We start from the raw sequence: 14,747 nt of genomic DNA, 5'->3' as shown, positions 1-14,747 counted from the left end.
AAGGGTCTGTGTGCGGGTCCCCTTGTCAGGTGAGGGGTCGCTCTTGCCTTCCGGGCGCCTGGGAACCAGGCCGCCTCACTACAGGAGGCTGAGTAGCAGTTCAGTCTTACAATCAATGCCCTAGACCAGGGCGGGGCAACAGGCAGTAGTCCTGGGCTCAGACCCTCAGGCAGGGGCTGAGCAAACAAACAGTAGTTCAGTATATCAAGCCCAAGCCCTAACTCAGGGCAGGGCAGCAACAGGTAAGTCCAGGCTTCTAAGCCTGAGCGTTGGGGGTGAGGGGGAGACTGCCACCCATGAGTGGGGTGGCAGGGGGACACACAGGCCCACCCACTCCACTGTGTCCCAGCCCAGGGCCCTAGCAGCAGCAGGGATCCGCTGCAGTCAGTGGGGATCCTGGCCGCAACACACTGACATAGGCTCAGTATCGGCTACAGCCAGACTGGGGTCGGCTATCCCCGGGCCACTTCCAATCTTGCCCACCGTTGGTACCTGTATCGTCAGAGCTTCAGCAGGGGGGTCCAGCATGGGCTCCTCAGGAGACAGGTGTACGGGTGGGCTCGACTCCTCCTCTGGGTACCGGGCTCAGGGCAGGCTTGGTTCAGCAGGAGCTCAGGCACCAGCATCTGTCCTCTCCAGCGGCCAGGGCACAACTGAGCGCTGGGCCCGGGCCTTTATACTTCCTGTCCCGCCCCCTGACTTCTGGGGGGGGCGGGGATAGGTGTTGGTGGCTCCGCCCACTGAGGCGGCTGTTCTGGCTCGTCCCTCTCAGGTGCGGCTGGGAGCCAGGCTGCCTCACTACAGCAATATAAGAATTTCTTCTCTTCGTGTCCTTTGGTTCCTTGATTAATTTTGTTCTCAACATCTCAATTTTGTGTTAAGTGTTCATATCTTCCCTTTTTTTACCCAATCCTTTTGTTATTAGTTTAACCCCATCCCTGACTAAACTAATATGGAAAGGTGAGAGTAAAAAGAGGGAAAATATGAGCATTTGGGTAGCATAAAATCAAGTTGTTGGAAATAAAATTAATGATGCAGCACTTTTCTGTCAGCATCGCTATTATCATTCGAGGAGGTGGTGTTAACATGACAATAGAAAAATGCCTTTTGCTGCTATAAGTTGCACCTACATTAGAGGGCTCTGAGGGTACACCTTTGTCAGCTAGGGAGTGTGTTTATTTCACACCCCTGACCAAAATAGCTATACTGACAATACTGTCACGTATACTGTTGCGTAAATCAGGCCTCAGTAAGCACTAATTTGATCCCTGAAAAATGTATGACTGATTATTCCTTTCCTGATTGGTTAGAGTAGGTATTCTCTGTATGTAGCATGATAATATGACTAGTACGGGCAATATCTTACTGGTGACAGGGTTTAAAATCCCAGTCTTTTAAACTGCATCCATTGAGAAATTGTCAGGTGCACTGGGAATTTGTAATTATGGCACTGAAACATCAATTCATGCTATATGCCACCCCAAGAGGGAGCACAACACTTCCCCCTACCTTGAGATTGAGGCTGTAGGTACTCCTGCCAGGACCCCACATATAAGCCATCCCACTACATGCACACCCCCAGCATCCACCAAATACCCCTCCCAATACAAACACCCCAGCACTCCCCAAATACTTCTCCCAGTACACATACACTCCTCCCACACCCCAAATACCCCTCCCAGTACACACCCCCAGCACCCCCCAAATACTTCTCCCCGTACACATGCACCCTCCCCACACACTCGAAATATCCCTCCCAGTACACACACACCTCAGTACCCCCCCAATACTCCTCCCAGTCTACATACACTCCAGCCCCCCAAATACCCCTTCCAGTACACACACAGCCCCCCATACTGGCGGAGGGGGGGTATGGCAGGCGAGGGGAGGGGCTAGTCTCACCCTCAGTCCGGGGGGAGGAGCAGGCGGGGGAAGGGGCTAGGCTCATCCAGTCACCGAGGGAGTTTCAGGTCACCTGGTGCGTCACTCACGACCGCCTCACATAGCGGGCGGGGCCTAGCCAGGGAGGGACGCACGTCACTTCCGTTCTGTGGTGGAGAGCGCTGGCGCCGGACGGTGGTGGCGGTTAGTGCGACGGTTGCTGGCAGCCTTCGAGGGACAATGAGCGACAGCGGGGAGCAGAACTACGGCGAGCGGGTAATACACGGAGCCTGAGTGCACAGCTGGCCGGGCCTCCAAAGCGGCAGCGCGGCCTGGCCCGTCTGGAGCTGGCCTGGGGCGCCGCTCCACGGCCCCGCGAGGCAGGGGCGGGCCTGTAGCCCGCAGGCAGGGGGCGGCGTGGAGCGCGGCCGAGCCTCCTCGGGGAGCGCGCTGGGAGGCCCGTCCGTTAGGGCTAGCTGGGGTTGGCGCGGGAAAATGGCCGCCAGGCTGCTAATGGAGGAGGCGGGGACACTCTGGCTGCTCGGTTGCGTGCTCCATGGTGAGTCCTCCCGGCGCCATCTTGGGCGGGTGACCCGCCAAAGGGACAAAATGGCCGAGAGGCCGGGTGCGTCCTGTGCCCAGGGGGCTCGCGGCCGGAGGCCTGGCAGGCGAGCCCCGGAAGCACGGCCGTGTGCTGGCGGGCGCGACCCGAGTTTCTCTTCGGCAGGACGTGCCTTGCGCGGACTCCGCGGCCAGGGGCGCACAGGCCAGCGCCCTCCCCGCCCCACTCTTCCCCAGCGTCTCCTGCACGTGGTGGCAGCGGGGAGCTTCAGCGGGCTTCGCCCTGAAGCCGCTGAGTCAGTCGTTGGCGAAGCACGGAGCTCGGCTAGGGCATCTGTCCCCTCCGGCCCAGCACCTGTCCCGGCGCTGCCCAGGGGCGTAGCCACCCGTCTGCCGGCAGTCGCTGCCGCAGAGCATCTCAGGGGCTGGTAGTTCGGGTGCCCGAGCAGCCAGCGTGGCTATAGCCTTCTCTCTCCTCTGCATTGGTGTTTCCGTGTAAGGGATGGGGGTATTTAGATGACATTAACGTGGGCACGGTCCCACTCCAGCCACCCTGGAGACGGGATTGGAACTCAAGCCTCCACGCTCCAGTTCCTGTGCTCACTACTGGAGGCACTGATGCTGCCTGTAGAGCCCATGTTGTCTTGCTATTAATGGTTGGGTGTGACCACTTTTGACAAACTGTCAATAGCCAGAAGCTATTGATGGTGCCTAAACGCACATAGTGCTTGAGGGAAGAGGGATAGCCTATGGGGAGGGCCAGCCTGCTTTACCATCAGTACTGGTATAGACATCCGCTGCATTTGCTAAAGCCTGAGTCAAGGGGATGCCAGAATGGAGCTGCATCTGAGCTTTTGCTGTGTTTACAAATATTAGGGGAATGCTGTCTCAAACTTTATGCTGCTTGTAAACACAATATAACTTTTCATAGTTTACTAGGCTTGTCAAGAATGGTTGAGGCTTAGAATGTGTTTTTCCCAAAAACTGGAATAGCATAATTGCTCAGACAAGAATACTGTAGACTTTTGCATTATACAGTTAGCCCCTTTCATCACTGGTAGATCAAAATACAGTAACTTCTCGCTTAGCATTGTAGTTATGATCCTGATAAATGCTACGTTAAGTGAAACGATGTTAAGTGAATCCAATTCCCCATAAGAATTAATGTAAATAGGGGGAGTTAAGGTTGCAGGGGGGGAAATTTCAGCAGACAAAAGATTATATTTTATATACACATACATGTATACAGTATAAGTTTTAAACAATACTGTACATCAGTGACAATTGTGAAGCTTGGCTGAGGTGGTGGAGTCAGAGGGTGGGATATTTCCCAGGGAATGCCTTACTCCTAAATGATGAACTAGCACTCGGCTGAGCCCTTAAGCGTTAACACATTGTTAATATAGCCTCACACTCTGCAAGGCAGCACCAATGGCGGGAGGGGAGACAGCATGGCTGGGAGAGACAGATGGGCATTTCCCCTTTAAGTATACTGTCCCCCTCTAAGTACCTTGCCTTTTTAAGTAGATCTGCAAGCAGAGTAGCTGTTGCCAGCAACCTCTTTCTATCCTGAGCCCTGTCCTGTGTCCCCTGCTCTTGGAGATGGGGGGGGGGGAGGGAAGAGGAGGACACCCTCACATTAGCACACCCCCCCTTGCACAGGAAGCAGGAGGCTCCTGGGAGCAGCTTGAAGGCAGTGTGGGGAGGGACAGCTGAACTGCCCAGCAATTGATAGCCTGTTGGGTGGCTATGCACAGGGAACTTAGGGGAGCTAATGGAGGGCTGCCAGTCCCCTCTGCTAGTTCCAACTGGCTACTCTTTCTGCAAGCAGTGGGCAAAGCAGGTAGCTCCCAAAGCTCCCATACAACATTATAAGGGAGCATTGCACAACTTTAAGTGAGCATGTTCTCTAATTGATCAGCAACATAACTTAACTGGGATGACTTTAAATGAGGAGTTACTATAAAGGGGACGATTTTTGGGATGGCAATAAGATAGTTTCCAGTGGTTCTGCCCGGCCACACTGCAACACATCTGATACTTGCTTTCTGTGATGATACTGTTCATGATTACACTATGCAGATAGTAATGCACTTCTGGAGGTTTAATAGTCAAAAGTTGCAGTTGCTTGTGTAAGTTAATCTTTTATACATTGAACTTTGATTCTTAATTATCTGTCTGAAAAAAATCATAAATTTGCCCCTTGAAATAGCTACAGTTTTAGTCTGCGCAGATATTATGGCCCCCTGAACCATGTTTAAAGGTGACTTGTATATCTGGACAGTAGCATCTGACTTGAAATTACACGCCCTGAAGTTTGATTTTTCAAACGGTGATTATTGGGACAGTATTATTGTTCATGCTCACAAGGGGCAGAACATTAGCTAGAAAGCCAAGTAGTAGTATTGCAATTATAGTACAGTAAACGACATCTTCAGAAACAGTGTTTACTGCAAAAATGTTATCTTTAGCTGGTCATATATAATAAATGAAGGTAATCAGAAAAGGAGAGGTGAATTACTTAGATATCTGTCCAAAAAAAAAGCTTGTCAATATAATCCAAATGGAGTACATTAGTTTAAATTGAAACCTTGCAAAAATACATATTTTTAAGTGAAATTTTCTGACTTTCCATTATGCCTGAGACCTATGTAGCTGTTTCAATTACCAACTAATATGTAGAAATACAGTTTTTAAATCTGTCACAGGGGGTTTTTCATTTCCTTTTAAAAAAAAAAAAAAAGTAAAACTTTAGCTTTCCATAGAAATCAATGTGTAGGGTGTTGGATAAAGTTTAAGATTTCATGCTATGTACTCATCTTTCCAGTAGCATGTGTAGAATTTCCAGTGGCACAGATTTATCAGTATTGGACAGTAGTACTGACCTAAGGTTGGTGGGACTCAAGTCAGCTGACCAGTGTTAAGGAACTCTGGGCGTGAGCTTCTACGTTGTATTTAAACCCTACATTCAGACTTTCCTAACCAGTGCTCAAACCTAGGGCTCAGGCATACACACTGCAGTGTGCAGACCTAACTCAAAAGTAACCATATCCCAGAGTCCCTAATGCTCCACCCTGAAATGTGGCCAGTCTAGCCCTAGGTCCGTGACACAGTGTGGGACATCTTTAGTGCCCACTCGGCCCCTTTAGCAGGAAGCCTCTTACTCTGCAAGAGGCTTGATCAGCTCGCTTTCCACTGCAAATACACTATCAAAATCTCCTGGATTTGCAGAATGGTTTAACGCTGACCTGAGGTTTTGTGATCTGCAAAAGGGGTGGTGGGGGCAGCTTCCCTTTTCAATAGAGTGGATTGCAGATTGTTGAAGGTAAGAGGGCTCAGGAAGTTGTTGCATGGAACTGTGGGATACTTCCAACTGATTCTTGGGATTCTGTGAAGCAGAGCTGCAGCTACATTTCAGAGCAATAGGGTTTGGATCCTGGGCTTGACTCGAACTAGGATCCTCCAGCCCTGCCAGGGTCTTGGTCCTGGCTTAACACAATTTGCAGCGGAGACACCAGGGCATTAGCCTTGAGCCCAGGCTCTAACACAGGCTTACATTGAAGTGTAGACACCCTAAATGTTCAACAATTAGGGGCAAGATTCCTTTATAAACTTCACGGTGCATTCAAGATGCTAGATGTTATTAGATGGTGTTTTTCTGAATGACCAAATTTTAGGTTAGTGTTTTTCCAATCTTATTTTTCATAATGTCTGCATCTTGTACTTTGACCAAGCATTTTTCTGCAAAGAAAAGAACATATTTACCATTTATACCATTTAATCCCTGTTCATTTTAGGCTGCCAAACTGGTAGCTGTATGTGAGTGTACTGGGCAAAGCCCTACTTGAGTGAGAAAATACTGTCAGGGTTTGAGTACAGTTTGCCAACATAACCACTTTGCATCTCTGATTAGTGTTTATGGAAACTATATTAAAACTTTGTGAAAACATAAAACACTGGTGTGAAGAGGACCTTAAATAATGAAATTACAGAAAATGTGTGAAATTTAAACTATACATCACCCTGACCTTGGGGCTTTTCAGAAAATTGCATATGTAAGCAACCCCCTATCGACACAGACATGAACAAGACCTAAAATCAGGTATGTTTCACTAGCATTTAATTATAAAACATAGCCATACAGGAGTAATATTACTAACTTGAGATGTGGTTTTGGGGGGGGGGGGGGGATTCATAAGTTTCACATGTTTTTTTAAAAAATGGAGAACATAGCCAACTAGCTACCACAAATCTGCTATTTTACACTAGATTATAACAGATTTGCTCTTTTAAACTGTCTTATGTGAGACATGGTGGTGAGGTAATAACTTTTGTTGGGCTATCTTCTGTTGGTGAGAGAGACAAGCTTTTGAGTTTACACAGAGCTCTTCGGGTAAAAAGCAGTTCTGTAAGGTTGAAAGCTTGTCTCTCTCTCCAGCAGAAGGTGAATAAAAGACATTACGTCACCCACCTTGTCTCTCTAATATCCTGGGACTGACATGACTACAACAACACTGGCTTTTGTGACATTTTTCTAGTAGTTTTAAGTACTTTTTTTGCAAGGTTAGCGAGAAGTGGCTTTTTGCTGTTTCAAGCTGAAAGTTGGGGAGTCCCCACTTTATTCGTGGTAGTAAAGCTGTGGACCCAGTAATCAAGTGAGATGTGATTTATTTCAATAGAAATAGCATGTGCTTGCCTCCCAGCATGATCCCCCTGAAGTGTATTCACTGACAAACTGCCCAAAATGAAGTGAGATTATGTAAATTGTGCAAAATCCAGGATTTGAAATAAATGGGAACATTTTTCACAATGAACGCTGTCAATGGTTCCTACTTTTATTTCAAGTCACTTTATGCCAAGTGTTGGTTCAGTGGTGTTCTGGTCACTCCTGAAGTATACCATTCCTTTTTGGAAAATTGATGGTTACCTTGGTCTGTGTACTTTTATGTGGAAATGTTTGAGACCTGCAAATACTGATCCTGTTCCTTTGAATGACCAAATAAGAGTGGCAGGCACTGAACCTCTCTCAGAATAGGACTTACTAACCTTGTCTTCACATGGAAAAAGATGTTTGCGTGTTTTTTACCAACTCTTTAAAAACACACCCTTTTCTAGTGAAGACATAGCCAGTGAAAGGTAATTATAGTTGTACTGAATGCCCTCTGTCCTTTATTTGAGTCACTTAACATACTGGTGTCCTGTTTATAGCATGCTTACACATCAGTTTTAAATTTTTTACTAATACAGAACATGTCACAATGTTAGCTGTGAATAAGTAAGTAATTTCAATAGTATTCAAGCTATATGAGAGGAACAGCCTACTCCATGTGTTGAAAATACTTAAGCATGGCTCATTCCAAACATTAGGCCACAGTCAACTTAAATATCACACTTCTGAATTAATCTGCTATAGTTATAAGTAACTAATGTTACTAAAACTGAAAGATTTTCAGTTTGTTTCCCCTCTTAAGTGGAACTTTTACATAGTGACTAAGAATAAGAAAAACACTTGGGAAAATGTGATTGTAAACTCAAATTAACAGGAAATCAGGGTTAAGTGAATTATCTGAAACAGCTTTATATTTTTAAATTAAAATTCAAGTTGAGTATCCCTTTAAGGTAACTGAAGCCTTACTACTTGTCATTTAATTATTATAGAAATTAATGTGAGATTGTATTTCCACAAAAACTTTAAAATAACAGGTTTTCTTTTAGCTGTTTGCGCTTGCCTTATGCCTTACGGCTTTCACCACATGGAGAACGCTTGAAAATAATCTACCTTAGAGAGATTTCTGCTTTTATAACTTTTCCATATTTTTAGTAAAATACATATTAATTGTATTATAACTATCATAATTAATGGAATGCCACGAATAATAATGAAAACACAGAAGGCATAGATTTGAGTTTCTGGCCTCTTGTATTCCCTTTTTAAGTGCATTAAGTGTATGTTTTATCATGTGTATGCCAAAAATAGGTGGCATGACTGCTACAGGAACTACAACCCTGAATCAGCTGGCTCCCATGCACTCTCAAAATCCGAAGTTGAAGGAAGGAAAAATGTGAATGAATATAGTAGCAGATACAGGGAAAGGGTGGGGCAGTTACAATCCTAAAATAAGTGCCCTCTGCAATTCTGAAATTCAGGTTTAGAAAACTATTTAGATGTAAAACATTGGATAAGCAAATTTCCAATGGGATGTGCAGTGGTATGAAACTAATACAATCCTTGACAGATTCACACTCTTGCTTAGAGCTGGGGGGAGAAGGACCCAACTTCTCTTCTGCTACCCTTCCCCTCCAGCCATAGCACAAGCAGAAACTTGCCCTGCCTTTGCTGCTCCTGTGCATAGCAAGCCTCCAGCAGACATCTTAATACAGAGGGCAGCATAGAGCAATACAAGTATGAAGAGAGGAAAACTCAGACTGGGAAGAGCAAAACCAAGCAAACTAGAAGCTGAAAAATGTAAGAACTGGCTGTGGGAGGAGCTTGCACCAAGATGAGAGGAGATTGATAAAGATATAGTGGGGAAACATCAGATTCTCTGCTCTATGGGCTTCTAGTATTTGAGGCAATATTCTCTGACTCTGAAGGGAGTGTTTCCTTTCTTGCCAAGTGAAGGGGTAGTGTTGACAAGCTCTACTGGGGTCAAGTCCAACTTTCCTCAGTCTTCTAAGGATTATTGCAGTAATGTGTGCACTCTTTTGAGATGAGGGGGGAATAGATTCTTCAAAGACTTCCAGAAAGGAACCTGGGGAGAATGTATAGAAAGTTAGACTGAAACTAGAGGTTTGGCAAAGAAATGGCAAAGAATCATGACATAGGTTGAAAGAATTACAGGAGAGAGAGAGAACAAAATCCAAAGGAGCTGAATGAGAGAGAAGCCAATTGCTTAATTTAGGATGTAGATATTAAGCAATTATCTTTTTCCTCTTTTTAGGTTTCCTTCTCCTGCGATTTTTTTTAAAGGAATTCCACTTAGTTATGGTTACCTCTGCATTTGTATGAACCTGTCTGTTGCCAACCTTTGTAATTGTCTTGGCACTCTTAAATGATTTAACATGTTCCACCTCTGATGTTGTTGCACTTGGTAATATAGGTAAAGTGACTCATCTTTTTGAGGCATGAGTTTCTTGGATAAAATGTAATCTTAGAAATTATGCCATTAAAATTAGTGTTGGGAGTTCACACAATAGTATTGCTCTTTGTCTGCAAGTTCGAGACCCACAAAGAACTATAAATTTGTTTTAAAATGACAGCTTAGTTGATGGAGAATATAGCAAAGTCTGTATGAACTACACACAGGCCAATGTTCTGTGTTGCCGAGTGGATTAAGGCTTTTGGTCAAATGTCACTAAAGGAAGCAAATGCTCAAATTCTTCTGAAGTCTAGTAGTTTTAAAACTAGGATTATAGAAGCAATGGGAATTTTTAATGCTCAATATGTTTCTGTGCCAGGCCTACAAGGAGTAAATTTGGAAAACCCTAAGTAAATCGAGCTAGGTTTAGGAAGCCTCATCTCCAAGACATTTTGGCCTTTACTGATTTTTATCACTGTTGTGCATAAAGTCCCTTGTAAAAGGAAATTGTGTTTGAAGCGACAACTAAGTTCTGACATTTTTAAAAAAAAATTAACTGGAAGAATTGGTTCATAGAAACTTAAAATGAGGCAGAGTTCTGGGATGGATTAAGGTTTTTTCTTTAAATGGAGTAGTGAGTCCAGATTAAATAATGTTCACAACTAATTAGAAAAATCCTATTAGCTTTCATTGCATGAAACTGTAAAACATGACTCCTGCTAAATACTGCTTAGTGTAGAAAACTTAAGGTCTGCCTTTTTCTTCATAGCTGGGTAGTATAGTTGATTACATTTTCACAAATATAAGAGGAATATCTGACTTCTAGCTTAACTGCTATTGCTGTTGATTTGAAATGAATTCTCACTTAATACTTCATAATATTTTAAACATTAATGGTAGTCACTGTAAACAAACTCGCAGCAAAACAAGCTTTCCTCTGGGTTGTGTGGATGTGGTGGTTTCAACTAAAATTAAAACTAATTTGGCTCAGCTGATGACTATCCAGTACGAAAACACCTTTTCGTATGAATTTTCAGATGCTGGGAATATGAAGTTAAAAAGAAGGGGAAAAATCCTTAGAATTGACAAGAGTGGGAGTAATTTTTGGCCCAAAAATATTATTAATCAGCTTCTGATAGGTGAAACATAGCTCAAAGTTTAGATTTTTTTAAAATAAAATAGCAAGCTTTTTCCAAATTGGCTATCAATAGGAAAGTTTCCACAAGCTTTAAAACAAAAAACTTCCCCAACCAATATTTCAAAACTAACATTCCTCTCCAGTGTTTGCAACCCGAAATGTTGCAGCCTTGTGATTGTGTATGAAAATTGAACGGGGCACTGGCTAGAAACTTTTAAATCATAAAATGTAAGTAACTAGGCTATATTCATTATCCATATTGAAAAAAATACAAGTAGTAAACAATGGTATAAATAGTAGATTAGATTTTGAGAACCAGAATTAATGCACAATTGCATCTTCAGTTTGTGTGCAGAATTACCATGGTTGCATATGGAAATACAAAACTTGCATGTGTGGTCAGTTTGCAGGCAAACTAAACATGCTCATATCGAACTTTTAAAATCACACCTTCAAAATTGTTATAATAATGTATATTAGTGGTATTAGTGACATAAAGGAACATAAGGTTGTCATTTAATATACAGCTGAATTGTACTTTTTAATTCAAAAAAATTATTGGTTTGCTCAGTTTAATTAGATGTGTGTGCAATGGTGACATAAATATGTGGCTAAAGAAGTGTGAAATATAGTAGCCCTTGAAATTTTTCATGTCAAAATGACGGGTAAATATTCAATTCATCCATTGCACACTTCATTTTAAATTAGGCATAAATAGAGAATGCACAGTTACCCAATACTAAGACTGATTTGACATCCATGTAAAAAGTAATAGAAAAATTGGTAGAGCCAAGTCTTGAATTGCATATATAATAATAATAATAATTTAAAAAGTCCAAAAACACAGCATTTTTTTCTAGTTTCAGTTTTGGCACTAGATTTTATCCTGGAGTTTTAAAATATTCTTCATCCTGTTCTTTTTCTATTAAGGTTAATGTTGAAGAAGGAAAATGCGGAAGTCGTCATTTGACAAGTTTTATAAATGAGAATTATTTGAAGCTCAGGAATAAGTGAAGCTGAAATTTGAAAAAAAAAAGAAAGTGAATGCATGCTAATTATCAGACCAGAAGTCCCACTTATAGAATATTGAGCAATTTGTGTGAAGTGGGGAAGATGAAAGAAGTCAGAATTTGAAACGGAAGAATGAAGAAAAGGAATAAAAATGAAGTTAAGATAAGAAGTAATCTGGAATCTGAAAGCACTACGCTAAGTAATTACTAGTCTGTTTATGTGTCCCTGTATATTTTGCTAAACATGCATGCATTATCTGTTTAATAGAGAAAGCATATGCAGGGTAAAGAAGTGCCTACCAGGGAAAAAACTTCTTAAAATCTAGGCAGTTCTAATTTCAACTGCCCGGACACATAGTTGAGATGCAAATTTTACCATTTTTTTTCACTAGAGCTTGTTTACAGAGTTTAGATCACCCAGAAATTGTGTACAAATTAGACTTTCAATATCTGCATGCAGGAATCCCGTTCTGCTTCCAGAAGCGGAAGTGCTCATGGGTCCGGCAAGTCTGCAAGGCACACTCCTGCAAGATCTCGATCCAAGGAGGACTCCAGGCGATCCAGGTCAAAATCTAGATCCAGGTCTGAATCTAGGTGAGTTTACCTTCTATGTCTGTCTCAATTTGTTTTGACAGTGGTGGGGTGGAAACTAATCAAGCTAAGCCTGAATCTGGCACCAAAGGTTTAAAACAGACCTACAGAAGATTTGAATAAAAACAATCTTGTGCCATTTCAGTTGCTATATGACACATAAAAATAAGTGTGAGATGTGAAGACTCTTGCTTTTCTTTCAACCTCAGGTATATCAAGTTGTCTTTTTTTTTTTTTTTTCTTTCTGGAATATCTCCTGCAGTCTTTTCATGTATGAGCTCACCCCTTCATTTAGGGGATGTGTGTGTTATCAGTTTAACAAAATATTTTCTCTCTCACAAATATTATGCCATTTATAGTTAAATGTCGTCAAACTGCTTAATGGTCTGACTAAAACTCCTTCCCCTTTCTCTTGACTCTTATGATGTCATTGCACTAGTTCATCAGTCACCATAGCATCTTCCATGCCACATGGCCTGAATTCAAATTTAAATACAAAAGCAGAGAAGGGAGACTGGGGGAGGTAGGTTTTACAAACTACACACCTTTCAGTCTGTCTTAAAAAGATACTTTTTAATGTATTAAAAGCACAATTCCCAATTTTTTGTCTTTGTTTAATGTACATAAAGGTGGCTTATTGTACAGTGTTCTATAATTCCCTTTTACATAGTTATAATTTTTTAGTAGAAGCAGCAAAGAATCCTGTGGCACCTTATAGACTAACAGACGTTTTGCAGCATGAGCTTTCGTGGGTGAATACCCACTTCTTCGGATGCAAGACAATTTTTTAGTAGTAACCTGTTCAGAGGATCTGCTTGTATGTTCCCACCCAAAAAACATGGAGCACGAGTTGCTCCTACTGATAACAAATATCCAGCTTGCCCTCAAGTGCATTAATACAGCCTCATCATATGTACTTGCATAATACACTGACAAGTGTAAAGCAAGTGATAACGTTAGTACAATAAACTGAAAAGAGTATTTTTAAAATTCCCTGAGAGCTTTGTAAGACTTCTCAAAGACTGGGGTGGGGGGAGTAATATGTATATATTGCTGCTGTTTCAAACTACTCATACATGTTGCTAGGTTCTAAATTTAACTGTAAACACTCAGGGGGAAGACTTGGGTGTCACTGAGCAGAGGTGGTTTTCATTGAGCTGTTCACATGTGCTTTTATACAGTAAAAAAAGGGTAGTGTTAGGCTGTATAAAGAATTAATAGAAAAAATATGAAAACATGCCATTATGTATATCAGTGGTACATCTTTGCCTGGAATACTGTTCTGGTGACCCTGCAACAAAAAACAAATGAAAAAAGTTCAAAGAGGAGCAACAAAATGCTTAGGGATGTGGAGAGGCTTCTGTATGAGAAGTTATTTCATTCCTTCTCTGAAGAGTCCAATAAGGCGACATGATAAATGTGTACAAAATAATGAATGGCATATAATGGTAAATCCTGCACTCCTGTTTACACTTCACTGTAATAAAACAAGGGGGTGGGGTATCAAATGAAATTGAAAAGCAAAATGAAAACGCCGCTTTACTCAGTTTATAATTAACCTGTGGAACTCATTGCCATAAGAGATCTGAGGACAACAGGAGGATTCAAAAAAGGCTTAGATATTCTAATGGATGAGAACATCAGTTAATTTGCATTTTGTTGTACATTAATAAGTAGCCAAATGTTGAAAGGAACTAATATAACTTTGGGGACTTACTGAGTTTTTATGGTTGATACTGCTGCTTTAATGTTGCCGCAGTATTAGCTTTTAATCTCGTGGCTTTTAAAGAAAATAAGAAATCAATAACTATTGAGCTTGGGAAGATCACAAGCGTTATAATGGAATTTATAATTTCATTAGCCTACTGGCTTTACAGCATGTCCCCTCTCTCATTGGGAGCTTTTGACCACCATGGCTTCATGAATTTAGAACAGAGGCACCTGTAATAAACTTTAAATGCCTTGAACTGGAAATACTCAGTTTGCAGAGTTTATGAACTCCACTGGGTTAACCATCAAACTTGAGCAGAATTACAGCTGTCTCTTAAGGTGTGTTTGGGATCCAACGTACCTACATTCCATTTCCAGCTTTGTCAGATTTTGAACATGGTCACGGGCAAGTCATTTTAAATGTGATTCTAGTCAGAAACTAAACAGTCCTACAAACTTAGCTTTAGTTCTGAGAGTTAGACTGGGTTCTTTCTGACACACCAGTAGAAGAGAGGTGATAATCTGATAATGCACAAAATGATAATTGTGCAATTTCATTGTCTTCGAATGGTGCTCTTTGGCACCTGTATGAGGAAAATGCCTTCAGCTGGTTTGTACAAGCATATATGATTGGTGCTAAGGCCTTGTCTACACAAAATTAGATCTATTTAACTATGTTGCTTTGAGTTGTGAAATTTCATGCCCTGAGCATTGTGGTTAGGTTGACCCAACCCCAGTATAGATATGGCTACAGCCTATCAGATTAACTCTTCTCAG

The 14,747-nt window shown here is 42.2% G+C and overlaps 1 protein-coding gene across 1 annotated transcript in view; it reads left to right on the top strand.

The window, feature by feature from the left end:
* Window positions 1-2,003: 2,003 nt before the first annotated feature.
* TRA2B (transformer 2 beta homolog) overlaps window positions 2,004-14,747 on the top strand; it is a 35,754-nt gene continuing 23,010 nt past the window's right edge. Inside the window, exons 1-2 of the mRNA XM_039487675.1 lie at window positions 2,004-2,157; window positions 12,130-12,263. Of these exons, the coding sequence (XP_039343609.1) occupies window positions 2,122-2,157; window positions 12,130-12,263 (170 nt within the window). The 5' untranslated portion in view covers window positions 2,004-2,121. The remainder of the gene's footprint in view (window positions 2,158-12,129; window positions 12,264-14,747) is intronic.

The sequence above is a fragment of the Mauremys reevesii genome, linkage group 9, assembly GCF_016161935.1.
Source record: "Mauremys reevesii isolate NIE-2019 linkage group 9, ASM1616193v1, whole genome shotgun sequence".
NCBI lineage: Eukaryota > Metazoa > Chordata > Testudines > Geoemydidae > Mauremys > Mauremys reevesii.
The sequence above is the reverse complement of the archived record's forward strand: the minus strand, read 5'-3'. Positions and strand labels throughout refer to the sequence as shown.